The sequence below is a fragment of the Lagopus leucura genome, unplaced genomic scaffold (genome assembly GCF_019238085.1).
Source record: "Lagopus leucura isolate 7727_CA_CO unplaced genomic scaffold, USGS_WTPT01 Super-Scaffold_100012, whole genome shotgun sequence".
NCBI lineage: Eukaryota > Metazoa > Chordata > Aves > Galliformes > Phasianidae > Lagopus > Lagopus leucura.
This window is the reverse complement of record NW_024962267.1, coordinates 6,596,545-6,614,665: the sequence shown is the minus strand read 5'-3', so window position 1 is coordinate 6,614,665 and position 18,121 is coordinate 6,596,545. Positions and strand designations below refer to the sequence as shown.

At 36.2% G+C, this 18,121-nt stretch overlaps 1 protein-coding gene across 3 annotated transcripts in view; it reads right to left on the bottom strand.

The window, feature by feature from the left end:
* OSBPL6 (oxysterol binding protein like 6) overlaps positions 1 to 18,121 on the bottom strand; it is a 93,656-nt gene that overhangs the window by 20,813 nt on the left and 54,722 nt on the right. Inside the window, exons 11-23 of one of the 3 annotated variants that reach the window (XM_042875043.1) lie at positions 17,644 to 17,736; positions 13,330 to 13,392; positions 13,085 to 13,159; positions 9,540 to 9,705; positions 8,444 to 8,574; positions 6,287 to 6,394; positions 5,383 to 5,421; positions 3,993 to 4,130; positions 2,897 to 2,981; positions 2,452 to 2,705; positions 1,064 to 1,201; positions 659 to 722; positions 8 to 86 (exon numbers count right to left, since the gene is read on the bottom strand). In XM_042875043.1, coding sequence (XP_042730977.1) covers positions 8 to 86; positions 659 to 722; positions 1,064 to 1,201; positions 2,452 to 2,705; positions 2,897 to 2,981; positions 3,993 to 4,130; positions 5,383 to 5,421; positions 6,287 to 6,394; positions 8,444 to 8,574; positions 9,540 to 9,705; positions 13,085 to 13,159; positions 13,330 to 13,392; positions 17,644 to 17,736 — 1,433 coding nt within the window. The remainder of the gene's footprint in view (positions 1 to 7; positions 87 to 658; positions 723 to 1,063; positions 1,202 to 2,451; positions 2,706 to 2,896; positions 2,982 to 3,992; positions 4,131 to 5,382; positions 5,422 to 6,286; positions 6,395 to 8,443; positions 8,575 to 9,539; positions 9,706 to 13,084; positions 13,160 to 13,329; positions 13,393 to 17,643; positions 17,737 to 18,121) is intronic. The other 2 variants (XM_042875044.1, XM_042875045.1) reach the window with 2 other exon arrangements.

Genomic DNA, 18,121 nt, shown 5'->3' with positions numbered 1-18,121 from the left:
AGCTTACTTTGGAAGAGTCACATTCAAGGTTCCAACTGGAAGAATTTCCATTGATTTCCCCCAAAATTTGTTTTTCCACCTGATATCTGAATATAAAAGATTTACAAAACCAGGAAGACTCAATTCTCCCTCTTACAGGGATCTGCTGTACTACATCATTTACAATGGCATAGTATGAGGTTGTCATAAAATACAAAAAAAGAAAACGAACAACTAGAGAATGGTATTAGATCAGAAAAGATAAAGTTTCATTTTCTTCTAGAAGTTATACCTGTGCTGTGCTGTCAAATCTCTCCTGAGACTATTCAATATAAATTCAATGTATATGACAGTAGAGACAAAGAAATAAACATCTGCTTGTTCAACTTTGTAAAAAAAACAAACAAAAAAAACCAGCAGCTTGTGATTATAAGAAATAATTTTCTTGGTAAAAAACTTTTAAATGGAAATGTATAAACATGCTGCAAGTGACAAAATGTAACACATCTACTTACTCTTAGGAATGAGAATTTTGAGTGAATTAATTCAAAGCATCAGTTTTTAATGTCTTACTACAAACTTTAAGTATAAAACTTAAATAAATACAAAGCTCAGCTTCTACAAAGTTTTTACTTGCTAGTAAAAAAAAGTTCTGCACTTTTCAATTATAAATGTATACCTTGCCAAAACACAAAGTTCTTCGATTCACAGTGGCAGGCTGAAATGGGAGGATGGTGGCTAACCTGAAAAACAGCTTGTCTGAGTTAAAAAATAATTAATTTTCATTCCGAAAAACAATACAACTGTTACTGCAATATAAAAACAGTAAGCAGTCCACACTACTAACTTGTTTTGCTATGAAACCAGATGACAGTTTAAGCTTCAGTTTTACATTATCTGCTTAAAACACTACAACAGATTACTATAAAAACAGACACCTTCTAGTATTTAATGAGTTCACTTATACTTGCTACCTTTCTTTACTATTAAGAAAACATACCATTTTAACTCAAAAGAAGGAAGAAGATCACTCTGTTAAACAAAGAAACCTAAACATCAATACTCATCTAGAAACAAGCTTTACCTGCTCGGAAAAAAATCGAAATCCTTTGTCTTCTCTAATACATTCATAAGTTTCACCAAGCACAGGGTTAAACGGCTTGCTTCCTGCTCTGAAATACGTAGAGGCATAACCCGATGCTGCAAAAGCAGCTATGAGAACCTGTTGGAATACAGACAAGAACATAACAGAAAATAGGCTGAGATTCTTATAGTGTGGGATATCACATCGTAGAATTGTGGTACAATTTTTTTTCATGGTCTGTCAGTCTCTTCTCATAGGCCCCTAAAACAATCTGTACAAGACACTAATTTCCACCTTTGATCAGGCTTATCAACCAAGAGCTGCAACACAGACTCAGCCACCCACGCTGTTTGTGAATACTGGATGATAATTTTAAATGACAGGATCAATTCTCCCCCATTGAATTTTCCCCCATTGGTACCCATTTTATTTACTGCTAAACATGAAGAGCTCCTACTGAGGATGTCCTTCATGCTAAGGTATCTCACGATCTCCCGTGCATGGTCCACCCCCCTTATCTACCTGTACATTCCAACCTCTGAACAAGAGCCAGATGGAGTAATATGCTAACTGACATGCCACATTAATCCAGATTGCAGCTCCAGTTAGCAACTGCAGTTCAAGGAATCATGACAGGCACACAGATAACAAGCTCCTGGTTTTTCCAATAGCAGAGCAGAAAGCGGGCAACATTCACAGCACAGCCATCACTTATGGTCTGATCAGGGTAGTTCAGCATTTCTGTTTTCAAAAATTTCAGTTTTTGAAAGTGCCTCAGCTGGGGTGTGAAAACATAAGGTGTTTGTTAAGTTTGGCTTGTAACAGTTGCCCAGTAGTGCACTACATCTCAGTAGTAGATATGAGGACTTCAATTCAATTTAATTCAATTTCAGTTGCACCATCTTTCTCTTCCTGAACCTCTTCTGCCTCCTTTTCAAGCTCCTATCGTAAGACAGGTACAAATTCTTCAGAAGTAAGGAAAAAACTCTAGCATTTAGAATCCCTTGCTCTCTTCAGCCCACGTGAACAGGGCAGTTAATGGACCCGAGTACCTGGCCACGACAAAAAGACAGGCCATCTACTGCCAGGTACTTGCAGTGCTGTGAGGCTGTGCCAGGGAACAACAAATATGTTCAGCAACAGTGCTGCCAAGTCCCTTAACCACCTTTCCCTGTCTCCCATGAAGAAAAGACACAACATACACAAACATAAGAGCCAAATGCTGGCTGCTATCAGGTGAAAACCACAGACATACCTACAGGGCAGATGGACCTGACCAAGCAGGGAGTTCTGTGTAATGGAAGACCAATAGAGGGTCCTGTATGGACCTCCACAAAACAGTTTCCTTTTTAATACAGACATAAGAAGCGCTACACTAAATTTATTACCATGCGTTCATAAGGATCATCCGTTTCAGCAGCCTTGTCCAAGAGTTCACTATACTCCAACTCTTCACAAAGATGTTGCAAGGTGTTCAGAGGCTCATTTAGCTCAACTGGCATGGATACTTTGGAAAGATCTTTACCAATGTTATTTCTCAAAATATTCCATAGATTGATGTTACTGGTGTCAGGGCTGGGAGCTGGGAGACAAGTTCGCCGTCCATTCCTGAACGCTCCTCCAGTCAGTTCACCATTGACAACTGGGAAAGGAGAAAAGTATTATCACAACATAGCACCACATTAAGAAAAACAGTCTTGGTGACTGAACTAAATTCACCACCAGAAAAAATAAGCCCAGCTTTACTGATTTCAGCAAAGTTGGTCTTGTACACAGAAGTAGCAAATCACAAAATCGACATAATTTGCCAAAGTTCAAAATGTAGCAGTATACTTTGCCGAGAAATGTCTGCAACACTGGTGTTGTCCTCAGATATATTATCACTCACATCACTGATGTAAGATTCATCATCAGAAGCCTAAAACATAAATAAAATACCAATTAATTCAAATGTATATAAAGTTTACTAAAAAATTATACACACAATTACTTGAAACAAAAATATTCAAATATATAATCGGCACACAATTAGAGATCTCAACTATATCAACCAGAGATTTCAGTCAGCCATATTTCCAATGCACCAACATGCTCTCCTTATTGTTTCTGCATTGCTTATTATGAAGCCAAATACAGATATTACATTTACAAAAGGGTGACTCCAAATGAGATCAAAAGGACTAGAAGGTAACAGCATAACAAATAGGGGATAGGAGGTGAGAAGAGATGGTGAGACTTAAGTTTTTTCATACAGAATCAAACATTAAAATGTACATTTCAGCAGACACAAATACAAACACTGACCTATCATTTTGAAAAACAAGAACTATATCAGTGTTAAAACTACTTTTAAAAATTTTGTTCAAACTTCTTTTCTTAGAACAATAAAAAAATTGTTTATCTCTGTCTGTCTTGTGCACATCTCCAACGGGATGCTGAAGTGCCAATCTGTAAAATATTGCAGTTAGCTCAAATACCATGGGAAAGTTGAGGGCAGCCACATAATGCAGGGTCACCTTTGAGCTTCAATGAGACAATTTTTGACACTTGTCTACTTCTCTGACTACAGAGAATAACTTCAATATGATAGAACAACTTTGTTTTGTTTTATTTTTAATGAATACTTTAAAATCTAAATTAGTTGACCACATAGTCAGACCTAATTGCTGCAGTCATCTTTGCCTGAAACTGACACAGTCTACTAAGAACATGTAATGAACATGAATTATTGATACAACTTCCCAGCTCAGTTTTAAATTTCAGAGAACCTCTGCAGCCCATCACAAACGAGTCTCAGGCAAATTTATCTAAACCTTATGCGTTTTGATACCTTTTTATTCTAAATGGCATTAAAAAATAACCATTCACTAGTGACATCAATACTTGAATCTTTCTGACAGCAAAGCTGCAGTACACTATCATAGCCTACCTCATTTTCTGACGAGCTAGCAGACAAAAGCACCTCCTGTGCATCAAAGAACTCCGACACCGATTCAGACATAGAGAGCCTGCTCTCATTAGAAACTTGCTGAGACAACGGCAAACTGACATGAATTTGTTCACCCGTCTGTAAATAATGTAGAGAAATATAAATATTACTTCTAATAATAAAGAAATACGCATAAAAGTGGTAAATGAACTGAATATTTTTCTGTGTCACATATAGGAAAAGACAGTAGAGATAATATTTTAGTAGGGTTTCTCGTGTACTCAATAAGCGAGGCTGGAACAATTACAAAATAAAGTGCAATCTGAGCAGTGAGATACATGTCTTCATTTAAAGCCTGCTTCTAAGCTGCACCCGCTACTAATCTTCAGCAGTGAATAATTACAGAGCTAGTTCTATATGCAAAGGAATGCTTTGGTGGATAATAGCTGCACTGTGTCAAATGAGTTCAACTATGAAATTCAGATGAAAGATACCTCATCATAACAACTAACAGTACTTGGACCCAGCTCCAAAAACTCAATAAGGCTAGAGAGTTATACATTACCTTCAAAATACGTAGACTTGTTAACTAGTCTAGTAATGAATGTTTGAAAAGTTTGAATACCCAGAAAGATAGGCTACGTATTCCAAAATCTCATTTGAATTAAGTGATTAACACTGATTCACAATTACTAGCGGGAATTAATTCTCTATGGTTTATTTTAAAGAGAACTGCAAATGCAAGAATTCCCAAACTGTGCTCTGTGGATATCAATTCAGGGGCAAGCTAATTTAAATAGTTGAACATTTCTTCCTCTTCTTATTTGATGAGAGAAATGCCATGTTTCAGCATGTTACTCTACAAGCTTTTAAAAAGGAGGAACAAAATATTTAAGCTTCTCTCTCTCTCTGAATTATTCCACTAAAGCACCAGCTGCTGTGGAGGCAAACAGACTTCTTATTTAATCCCTTAATTTATACAGCATGTTTCTGGGATAATACAATGTGTTTGAAACACAGTTTCTTTTCATATTGGAATATTATCTCCATTAACATTACTCTGGAAGTCCTGCAAATGACTCTGTTGACACCTTCATCCTATTTCTATACAGGTGCCTCAAAATGCACTGACAATAAAAAAAAAGTCACAAACAAGCCAGGAGGTCAAAAATTCATCCTTTTTAACTGAGGTTTATAAGCTTGTGGATGATTTACGGTGTTTGAAGAATTATAATGGAAACAGCTCATTTCAGTGTTATGTTTACAAAAAGTAGTTAAAATTTTAAGTTTCTGTATCAACCCGAGGGACATGGAAAAATACAAACAAAAGATGCTCACTAAAGCGTATTCCATAAACTAAAGGTTATATTAACAAAAAAGAAAGAGAGACCTGGGATCCTCTTGGAAACTCTTTTTCAGTCAGACACACCTGTATGAAGATAACATATTAAAAAAGAAACAGCTAAGCAGCAAAAAATACAAAATGGAAGAGACAGTCATTGCTCAGAACTTCACTGTCAGCTGTTTCAACCACAGGTTGTCGTGCCCTGGCACTGTGCCACCTCCATCTTCTCTTTGTCAGTCTCCAGCATTCAAAAAATGGGATGTTTTGAAAAATCAAATAAAGTAACCAGAAACAGATTTTCACTTGCCTTTCTTCTTGGAAAAAAAAATAGGAAACCACAGTATGTTAATTGAAATGATGTATGCATAGAAAATAATGAATGGAAGTGACAGATGTAAAGTATTTCAGTAAAATACAAGCAGAATGGCTGTCAAAATGACAGTACTAACTGCAACATATTACAGGTCACAAATTCAGATGTGTCCTTCTCACAAGGGAGACTGATTTGTAACACATTTGATTATCCGTTGACTGAAGAAAGCAAGACATTTAGTATAGTGCTTGGTTCATGCACTGAACCCTTTGAACACTACTCAAGATATTAAACCTAATCACTTGCCATTAGACACTACACTACTCTATTGATTTGGCAAGAGACGATACAGAAATAGTTACCTACTGTGTTATTGTGTGTTACATTACAGTAAAACCTCATTAATTCCCACAAAGCTGCAATCCCTCCCTATTTCTCTGCAGAGAATGTAGTTCTTTCGTGAGCCCTGACATATGCAAAGACAAAAGTTCAAATTTTATGTAGAAAAAGTATGGTCTGAAAACATCTACAGATATCCAATTTCCAGCCTGAGAGATCTGATAATGTGTTTTAGCTATTAGTGAGGAACAGCAGGGTTTGATCATATTCTAAACCCATTAAAGGCTGAAGTCTTACCTCATCAGGGCTAGGGATAATATTTACACTGACAACCTGATCACAAATAACAGATTCTGAATGTATTCTGTTCAAGCGACTCCTTAGTTCAGCATTCTGGTTGAGAGCCTTAAAATAAAAATCGCACATTTTATTTACAAATTAAAAAAAGTGTTAAACAGCCAAAAAATATTTTTAAAAAAATCTTAATCTCAGAAACGTTGTAAAAAAAGTCACAGAACCCAATTTCTTTCATTTATAAGCAAATACCCATTTCAAGACCCCCTATAACATTATTTCGTCTTTTCACCAGCTTGCTATCAATTATTTTCTAGGGTCAGAGGGCACCGATACCTTCCCACAATTTAAGCTGCATTCTACCTTAATTCTTCAAGTAGCTCTTCAGTAGCTATGCCAGTAGCTTACGAAACTGCAGAGCAATGAAAAGGAACCAACAATTCTTGATTTACGGCTCAACAGCACTTTCTGAACGATAGTTGTCAACTCTTAGAGCCCACAGAAGGAAACTGCTTGCTTTTCAGGAGAAAACAACAAAAATGACTAGCATCACTGGACGTCTGCCTGTCCAGACCAAGCTGCTGTATTTGCATGTGTGTGCTCACAAAAAACTATGGACCACAAAATAAATTGATGCCAGTAAAATGTAAATGGTGCCGGGTATCTGCTAATCTTCCTCCTCCTTTAATGCCCAAGCTAGATTATAAACACGGGTGCATATACACATCGCGTGATGTCTAGAAGGACGTGACTGTTGTCACGTTGTGACATGTTTCAACATGTACATGCATGTTGAAATCCAAAAAAGCATAGTATGTTATACACCCAGAACATGAATTGACATAAACCTAATGTATCCCTCACACTGGGAATAACAGAACAGCAGACATACTGTTGTAGTGGGCAGTTATTGTTACCACAGTCACAATCTTTCTGCTCCTGTCCCTGGAACAGATTACATGATTGCACTGAAACAATGTAGGATCAAAGTAAAATAGGTTTTAACAGTCACTGAAGACAGTTTAAACTATGCCATTTTGCTTTGTTCTGAAATGACCTGGGCATGTTCACATGGAAGGGAAAATGTAAGGTAAGACCACTAACATCGATTGGGCTGTAGCTTCCTAAACTGCCAAAACCTGGTCAAGAGACTGACTATGCTAAACTTCCATTTACTGCCCATTGAGACAGTGAACTGATGAGTGACAGTGATTTTTAGACTGACACTGGAGGCCACGAATAAGAGGAACATACCACCATTTATTTTATACCAGCTGCTGGCAAGTTTCCGCAAGTCTTGGTTAAATTTGTATCAGTGACAATAAATGGTTACCATTATATTTTGGCCTTAATCTTTCTTTACTGCCATATGCAGTAATCAATCTATGTAACATCACACATCTATGTCTACAGAAGCATTATGCCTCAGTTTTAATTTCACAGCAAAAAAATACAACTCAGTAACAATAGTAATGCATGAAATTGTCTTCACTTTTGGGTCAAGTTCTATTTGCCCCTACACCTCTGCTGTCATTTCTTGCTTGCACAAGCTTTTCTAAATTGAAACACTGGAGTTGTTTTGCAACCTGAAAATACATCTCACAAAATGGTGTAGGGTACTCCACCAAAGCACTTACTGTTGCTCCATCTCTTCTGCCCAACTAAAGCCAATGACAAATTTTCCTTCAGCTTAAGTGGGAGAGACACTGGCCAATAACAGGTTCGGATTTGAAAATCCTGTTTACCCATGATTATTCTTTAACACATAATTCCTTTTGCAGTTGGAGACAAGGACATATAAAACAAATCTGAAAATACACAGTCAAAATTTAAAACTCAATTTAAAAAAAACTAGAGTATCTCTTAGAATGCGCTAGAGGTGGCGCCAAAAAAGATATCTATCATTCCCATAAAAATTGTTGATACTCTTGTTTTACCTTGGAAAACTATAATAAATACATGCTTACAAAAAGAAAAAAAGATATATATCCTCCACATGCACTGAGGTTGGACCTATGTTCTCATGTCCACAGCAGAATATATGCCATATTTCTGGTTAAGAACCTCGTTCTTTTGGCTTCCCCTACCTCAGGGAATAGCCAAAACAGAAACAGTGCATCTGGCAAATCAGCTGAGCTTGCAATCCAATCAAGAACATACCTGAGAAAGGGACTGTCTGAGGTGTGCTATTTGAGCATTGTGACCTGTAAGATCCTGTTCCGAGACGATCTGCTTAAGCTTCTCCTTCTCTATAGCTATGCTGTTGAAGGCAGACTTCAAAAGCGAATGCACTAAAGAAAAAAAAAAGATAACAAGTGTTTTCTCAGATATGGAAATACATATTTACATTTATTAAAATACTTTAGCAATAAAGACAGAGTGAGATTTCTATCCCACACATACAGAAATTTGAAATACAGGCCTGAATGAACTTCAAGTAATGTGTATCCAGATTAAGTACAGCCACTTGCTTCTTAGAGTTGCAACATATATACAATATGTTCACACCTTATTTAAGTATATTCTTGATGCTGAGTGAATGAAAAATTGTATATTTGGAAAATCTGTGTCTGAGGCTCTCTTTTTTCCTTTTTTTAATGTTTCAGGGTAATAAAATCTGAAGTTTGGCTAAGAAAAGACTTAATATTGCATCAATAACAAGGCTTACTTTGTCTTCAAATAGACTTTATTTTTTAAGTAGTGTCATATTTTTCCTGCATTTTTTACGTAACACATAGCAAACTGATTGCAAATACTATTTAAAAGCCTTTTTCAATCTGCAGAACCTTTTTTTTTTTTTGGCAATGCGGTGACATTTCTAAAGTACATTTTAGTAGTAAACATTACCTTCGTTGCATCGATAGACGCAGAGAATCTCTCACAAAAATTTGCACCCAGAAAGAAAAAAATCCCTGCACAAGGTTATGCATTAGTGACACTTTGATTTGTCTTTTGGAAGAGATAAAACCAAATGTTTCCAATATCAATCATGTATTTACACGGTGCAAAAACAAGTTCAAATTTTTTCTAAAGGAAAGCCCTCATTTGAGGGTTTACCTTTCTCCATATTCACAACATCCACACAAAATATATGAAGGATAATATACGTAATCTTTAAGTAAATCACCCGACCAGCTCTAAATTCTTTTCTGGTATCATCTAACACAGATGAACATCTTGGCCACGATAAAGTCAAGGTAATAACGAAACACAACAGAAAAGCACAGTAAAGTAAAGGTTTGACGTTTCTAGTTACCTTTTTGTGCCATCAGGCAGAATTCTTCTTGAAGCTTCATGTACTCTGTAGAGCACTCCAGAGGATCTGTTACATGGCTTGGGGGGGTCTGGAACTCGATATCTGCACAAAGGTTGGGATTGGACGAATGCAGCCGAACTGGGGACATTGTGGCACTGAAAGGGACCTACAGCAAGAAACAGTAAAGATGTATTGTTTAAGAAGCAAACCAACTTTTAAATTCCGTTGAAGCAAAATATAAATTATTCCTTCTGAAAAAAAAAAAAAGTGCTTGGTTGAAATGTGAAGAACAAACATGTAACTTTTTACTGTCCTAAATCACAGCACAGTTGATGCAGAATTCCTTGTAGTTCTTGAAAACTTTCACTGAAACAGACAAAAATAGCCTAAGTATTGAGCTAATTGCTAGCAGTAGAATACTCCAATTCTAACATTCACAAAAACTGGTCATTTCCTAATGCTTAAAAGACAACTAGAAAATTTAGCCACAACACACGCTTCCTTGTATATCGTTGTTGGAGTCCACATAGTATGAATCCATTTTTCGAGTACCAGCATGCAAGTTCCTCCACAGAGTAGAGATAGGATACTATTCTCAAATGTATCATGGAAAATTAATCTCCCTATCAATCTGAAAACCACTGTTACACCTGAAGTAGAAACCACTCTACACGCAACAATGAAAAGGGAAAATCATGTGGTCTTTCCATTTTCTATCAAATAAAAAAAAACCACAAATAAATGTTCACTTAATTTTCATTTGAAGTACAAGAGCTACAAATTAATGCATAGAGATGCAGTTAAGTAAAATGCAGTAAAGACTTCCGTTTATTAGTTTTCACTTTTTTCCTTCTACAGTTTCCAGTACAGTAAACAAAAATATAAGTGCGTACCTTATTTATAAGTTTTACATATAAATATATCACATGTACTGAATAGTTACCTATATGTTCCATAAGCAATGTATGTATGCTGCTTTACATGTGACGTGTGTGCGTGACAGTGCATTTTTATTTTACCATTTGCACATATTTGTATAAAAATCCAGTCAAGAACCTAATTTTCAAAACTAAATGAAAGGGGAATGCATGCAGAACTACATTTTTTTACTTCAGTATTAAGCATTGTTAAACAAATTCAAGTTTATTTTATCATATTGACCAAATGTATAAATCAAAAACTTCCATGCTGCAGCCCAGTGTAATTATTCAAATATGAAAAATGGAGGAAAAAAAAAGTGCCTTCTGAGACATGATTAAGAGTAGCAGATAAAATAAAAAGTCATATTACTAAGATAGATATATCTATATTTTTACATCAACAGATAAGTTACATACTGCCATCAGTATCTAAAATTGGTACCTTGTTATTTGATTACATTAAAGAATAGTTCTACCAATCCCTCCCTATAACGTTTGTCACCAATAACCATCTTAGGTTTCTCCCTTAAAATCCTACTGGACCTATTAACCACATCTTGAGCACATTCCGGCAATACCATTTTCGACCTTGCCCTTCAATTTCCATATACATATAACACAGACTAACCATTTCACAGCACCTAACCAGTGTAAACTTTATCCTCTTCTCTCATTGTTTTGATTTCTATTTATACAACAAAGTAGGTGTTTTTTTTTTACTTCCTTTTTGACTCATATCAAGATTTTGTTAACAGGGATATAGAATAAATTCCTTCTAGAGACAGCATTGCTGCCTCATACCTCAGCTGGCCAGGCTGAAAAGCAATGTTTTCTAGTGAAGTTTATTGAAAAAAAAGAACATTTTATTTTCAGTCCTAGAAACAGCATTCATATGCTCTACAATTACCGTCACACTGCTTGCAAGAAACACACACTGACATGTCAGAGACAAGTAGCTGCTTTGCTGACTGCTTTAGATACATGAACCAAAAATAATTAACTGTTGACTGATATGAACTCTCCACATCTGCATCTTGGAAGAGTTTCCAAGTTACTTTTCACAAACAATGGAAAAAAAAAAAAATCAACAGCAAAGAAATTCATTTTCTTGAAGAACCATCTATCTAAGAAGCAGTGCCTATGAACCTCTCCTCCCTTTTTTTCTTCTCTCATTGTAGTGCTTTCTCTTTACACTCATGGTGGTCTGATGCTGCCTTGATTACCTATTAGTTTTTCTATCTTTTTAAGTACATAGTTTCTTGATGCATCCCTCTAGTTTTTCTTCCTCATTTTTGAAGACATGATTTCAGGTACACCATGTCCTGACTTTCTGATTTATTCCAAGGGCTGAAATAACACTCATTCATTAGCCTCTTCAGAACTGCATGCTCACATAGAGACAGACTGTTCCCAGTACAGTGGGTTGTAACACAAGCCTTTCCCTTCTGCATTTTACCTGATGCAATTCTGTATCTTCCAGACTATAGAGACAGCAAACTGAGATGGGGGTTTATTTCTTTGCTACAATGGCAGAGAAGATAAGATCACCCAAATCAATATTTGACTGATATTCTGCATCTATACATGGCTTCAACTGATTACAAGGGATTAAGTTTAGAGAAGTTATTTTGGGTACTGGAGGAGCACTGATTTCTTTCATTTTTCAGGACGACCTAATAGTAAATGAGGTTCATGGTTCTGGCAACAGGGCTCAAGTTATTCAGGCTTAAGCAGAAGCCACATCTGAGCTAGTGGATTTCAGCTATAGGCTGGAGCAGCACACCTCCGAAAACTTTAGCTTGATGTTGACTGACTGAGCTAGGTAGAGGTATGTGTTTAAAGCTCATTTTATTCTTCAGTTGCACAGAGCTCTTTTTTTCTATATCTTTATGTCTTCCCCATCTGTTTCACTAATTCTTTGAGGGACTAATCTATATTGTGCATTCCTAATAATTGCCTTCCTGACAAAGCAGCAGCTGAAGGTATACTTACGATGCTAATTTAGTTTCATAAATAGCATCACCCACTCCTAGTTAGTAGCCTGCATGTTGATTTCAGAGCTCCAAATTGTGTGTCAAAGGCTTGGAGAATTAGCAAAAGTGAAAAACCAACACTAGCAATAGTAATATGACTTTTTTGGATCATGGAATGTAATTAAAGTACCTTAAATGAAAAGGCCAATCTTACATTACTAAAAAAAAAAACAAACAAAACACCAGGAAGTGTCATCATTTCTTGTTTGTTTGTGGCAAATCTCATTTTCACTGTCTTTCTATAGACCGTTATGAGAATCTTTTAACAAAATGTGATCATTTCAGTCCATTTTAAATAATATAAGCTATATTCAATAAATAATAAAGCTATTTTCAAACAGTGCAGGGCCCGAGTCTGTTCATCACTTGCAATTGCATAAAGGAAGAGGTACATTACCATGAAAACAAGCTCAGAACCCCAACTGTGATATCCACTTGTATCAGGCCTGATCACTTTTAAGTGACTTAGCTCAGAATGGGTAGCATGGACACCTCCATAAAGTGCAAGAACCAGCTTCGTAAGCCTATTATGCATTCAAGTTACACAGCTTCCCGTCTTTCAAGCTATGCCTTGATTTTTAAATCCACTCACTGTTGTAGCCACTGCAGCTGCTAGTCTCTGCCGGCGTCGTGTTGTGCTGAACTGGCCCTTCGGTGCCGGCCCTTCCTGACAGTGAATGCAAGAAGAGAAGGAAGTAGAGAAAGAGAAAGGAAGGGGTGATGGACAGAGGAAGATGAAAGGTGATCAGAAAAGGGAGAGGGAGAGTCTTTAAGTGGATTTCAATTTTGTTAACTCTTATGTCCTACACATTTTGAGAACATATCATATGTTCTCACCTGTGTATGCCAGAGACTTATATAGCTAGGTACTTCGCTAATGTTATCTCCAGAAGAGTTGGACTGCAGTGGACAAAAAAAGAAAAATTAATTCTATTAGCTTTGCTATTCAGAGTCATAATGCAATTATGGAATAAGAAAACAAAACAGATGCTATGGCGTGGAAGAAAACTTAAAACAAAAACTCCTTCACTTCACCACCTAGATGAATTCTGAAAGAGATCACTTGGCATCTGTGGAAGTGCATCAACTATGGTTACTGAAGATGCATGCATCTCAGTAGTAAAACATGTGAGTGTGTGCATTACAGGGAGCTTCCTTACATAAATACTCCTGTGCACATTTCTGGCATTTCTCTGTCCATACTTGGGTTTGCGTTTCATTTTCACCACATACCATCCTTTTGTGTTCTGTAAGATCCTATTTCTCATTCTATACATTACTGAAGGCTTAGCTTTCAAAGCAATTCAAAATCTCAGACAGAGTAGCACAAACGAAAACTAGGTGTTCCAACAACTGTGTCTTTTGCATGCCTAACATATGGCTTCATGCTGCATAACTTCATTTTTTACATTACTTATAACAAAATCCATCATGGTACATCAAAGTTGTGTATACGCTGCATGAAGTAGGCATGATGCAGAACAGCCCCATGCTTACCACAAAGCCCTTCTACTTAATACCTAACATCATATCGCTGTTTTGAAGTATTTGGATGAATTTATAACACTAAAAAAGCCACCTTATTATTATAGAAAAACATGTTCAATTCCTTTACATTCTTAATCTATATATGCATTTATAGCCATTTCAGTGTTTTAAATTCATATACATTTTTCTCTTTCTGAAAGCAACTTGGGTATCAAAGGAATAGCAATGGTACTCAGACACTAGGACATCATGGTGAAGAACAGTATAATGTAGTTTATTAGGAGGGGGCAGAATTTAAAGCTCTTTGTGCTCTACAAAAGTATGTCTACACTCTGAGAGTTCTGAACACACTATTACTGTTCAATAGAGACAAATTTATACATACATGTACATAGAGACGCACAAATGTATATATTTAGCACTTAAACTGCAAGATTCTGAATGCAGGTAGACATTACTAAAATTGAAACAAGGAGTTCCACGGAAGCACCACCCCCAAACACAACATAAAGCCAAGTAATTATCTGAGTTACAATTAATAACATGTCACTAAGTACTTATTTAATGCAAAGAGTAATAAACCAGGTTTAATTCATGATCTGGAAACCTCAGCAGAGCAAGCTGACTTTTCAAATCATTCTGTACTAAATAGTTCTGCTAAAAAAAAAAAATAAAATTCTCCTTCCATCTACCCTCGACTAAGTCTTGGAACTGTACTTCTGTGAGCACTGAAAGAAATTATATCAATGATAGTTCATTTTGCTGCTGTTCAGTACTATTTTTTTCTTCCTTTCAAGATCTTTGACAATCATGGGAATGTAAAATTGTTCTTTAACCAAAAGTCAGTTTTTGTACAAAAGAATGAATGCAGACTGATTAAGCTGTTGTTGTAAATTACTTTAAGACTTTTTAAAATAGACTTTTAAAAAATAAAATAAACCTCCCTTATATAAGCAACCCTTCTTCAGAGAAACAACCCAAGTGTTTTTCTCCTGAGAAAAGGCTTGTAAATTAAGCTGTTAATTCAGCAAAACTAAATCCCCAGTTCTAAAAAGCACATATATACATGCTATGATTCATTTTTCTCAGTGAAGCAACTCCACTTTTATCACGGAATTAACCACAGTAAGCAAAGTTATGTGCATACAGGACTGGTATACTTAAATGGCAAATAAACGTTTCTAAGAAACAAAGCAAGTAGAAGCAAGTAGACAAACTTGTCCTCACCATAAGAAGTACATTTAAAACTCTTCACAGACCTTGCACTCATATTCCAGGAATGCATTAGCAGGCACACAAAAGCTATCTTACTAACTCATTTTGAGTACAATAGGCATTAGATGGGAGAATTTTCTCATTGCATCTTACACAGTGGACACAGAGCTAGCAAAAATTACAGCATTGTTCCCTGCTATTCGTGAACAGAACACCTCATTTTCATGCTCTCTGGCTCTCAATCTCATACTGCAAAAGGTCCTTTTTTGATAATTAATAATTCCTTATTCTACAATCAATTGGTGCATATATTTCAAATGGAATTAATAGTCCATCTAGCTGGAAGTTAGTATGTTGTTATTAGTATTATCCCAAAAAACTAATGATATGTATGGAAGAAAGGGGAAAGGAATAGGGCAACAAAAGTTTTTTTGGCATCAAATCTCTCAACTATTTAATAGCAAACTATGTGTACTGTCCGTGAAGAAACAATCACAAATTAGACAGTGATTCAAAGCAGTGGATAATAGTTTATAAAGTGTTGGAGTAATCTTGAAAAAATTACCTATATGGAATGAAGCTAGAAAAAATGGTTAGTAGAAAAACACCACAGGAGAGCAAGCTTAAAAAAACAACTTCAACCTATGAGGAAATCCAGTGGAATAGCAGCATGAGCAAATTACGATTAACACAAGAGTCAGAACGAGACCATCTTCCACAGAGCACAGCTTTAGACCATTCCTGGGACAGAATAGTCCTTGGAATTAAAAAGAGTGTACCAAGCCAATCAAGTTAGTTAAGATAATAGAACAGCCAAAAAAAAAAAAATCTTCATCCTGTACATAATTTAGAATTGTTTTGTTGTTTCTGTCTTCCTGCAAATTAATTTGTCAGTCAGTCATCAATCATTTAATGCTTTGCTCTAATAAAATAAGCTTTTTATTTTCCAGCCCTACACTTGTCAGGAGTCAAAGCTGCCCCAAGTTAAGCAGAGTTCACTATCTCTCCAGCAATGGCAGACGAAAGTAGAGCAGTGCTAGGCATACAAACTCTCAGAGGAATCTGCAAAGTGACCCATAGCACCAACAGCATCCTGAGAATCAGGTGCCAAACTGAGTCTCCCACAGGAAGCCCAGCACAGTGTCACTTTGACAGGGCACAGGCAACTCAGGTATAGCTCACAATTCCTTGTGATCCTAGATCATCACGTATTGTTGCCTTAATAATTTATACTTTTTTTACTGAAGTTTCTTTAGACCACTGTGGTATGAAAGAAGAATGTGGGTTTTGCCTCTGCCTTTCCAAAAATGCTTGCATCCATTTCCCTGGTATTTTTAGTAGCCTACCATTATTCAGCAACAAGGAAACACAGTGATCTTCCACATGCAGGTAATAGGGTATGACATCAACCACCAAAATTCCCTTGTTAATAAAGCTTTTTACACCTAACAGATATTTCTTGGTTCAGCACGTTGTCCTTAATCTAGAATAACAGGTAGAAAGAAAAGTTACATACTACAGCTGCAATCCAAGTTTCTTTCCTTACAGTCTTCCTTCCTTAATAATGTCAGTCTTAAACGAGTCACAGAGAACTTCTTACTGTGTCTCTGAGTCACAGAAATTCCTTATTATGTCTCTGAGGAACACAGTAAAGGTTTCACAAGTCTGCATGAATTTCAAAGTATTTAAATTAATCAGAAGTTGCTGACATATTTATTCCACAGCAGACAGCACAGTGGTAATTGTTAGCTCCTGAAGTCTGTGAAGTACAGTCTTCATTAACAGTTGCTCAGTTATAAAAATAAAGCAGTTTTTGGATTAGGCTTCAAAACATGCAACTATTTCTGACAAAACACAGCAAGATTCCCTGGATCCAGAAGTGACATAGGGTTTCTATGTTTATTTCTGTGCTTTTTCTTTTCAGATCTAAGGCAGGATGATTTGTTTGTCAATTGTTATTTTTTTTTCATATGATTTATTCTTTGGTTTAATTCAATTTGTTTCCATAGTAGCCTGTTTCATAAGATAGGGCTCACTGGTAACATTCCTAGTACACGTTTTGACAAAGGCAACTGGCACGTTTAGTATTTCATTCATGTTTTCTGCTCTTAGTTTGACATCACCTGCATAACTGTCCCTCTCTTCTAGTTTAAGATGGAAATACCAGAATCTTTGTGTGCTGCATGCATATCGTCTTTTTTGCACCTTAACTGACTAGTGCTCAGCCTCTCTTCCTTTCCCTAGATGGCAACGTTTTCATATGAAAGTAAAATCAATACATTTTTCACTATCTTGTCTAGGTTTTAAACAACCAATTGAGATTTAATTTGCATCATCAGGAACATAAGAGACAGTACATTGAATTACTACTTTCAGTTAATATATCAGTTCATGCTTAAAAGTTAATCTAAAAGTACAGTGAAAAGGAAAACATTGTGGATTCAGTACCTGAAGTTGAATTTTTGCATCTTTGCTGACACTTTTTGTTCTCCATCGTCTTGTGACCCGCTTGTCTTTCTTTGAAATATCTACACAGTTAGCCTACATTACACAAATAGTTAAAAGCAACAAGGTACTATTAAGTTGACACAAGCAATACAGACAAGTTAGTAAAGAATTGTAGTGTTAGACACTGATAAATTAGAAAGTGAAGAAAAGAATGCTACTGCCATGACCTGCAACTACAGCAGTGACCAACTGTAGACACCTATGCCACTACTATTAAAAAAAAAAAAAAAAAAGGTGTGTTCAACTCATTTAGCAGAACAATTGGTACACTGTCTTCACAGCGCACAACATTTAGGAACAGATTTTGAAATCCTTATGGATTTCTATTTTCTCAGTATCAGAGAAATGCTCAGCTCTTCCTAAAATGGTAATTCTCCTCATTGGAACTAGTCTTTTCAACACAAGAACACCACTGGGA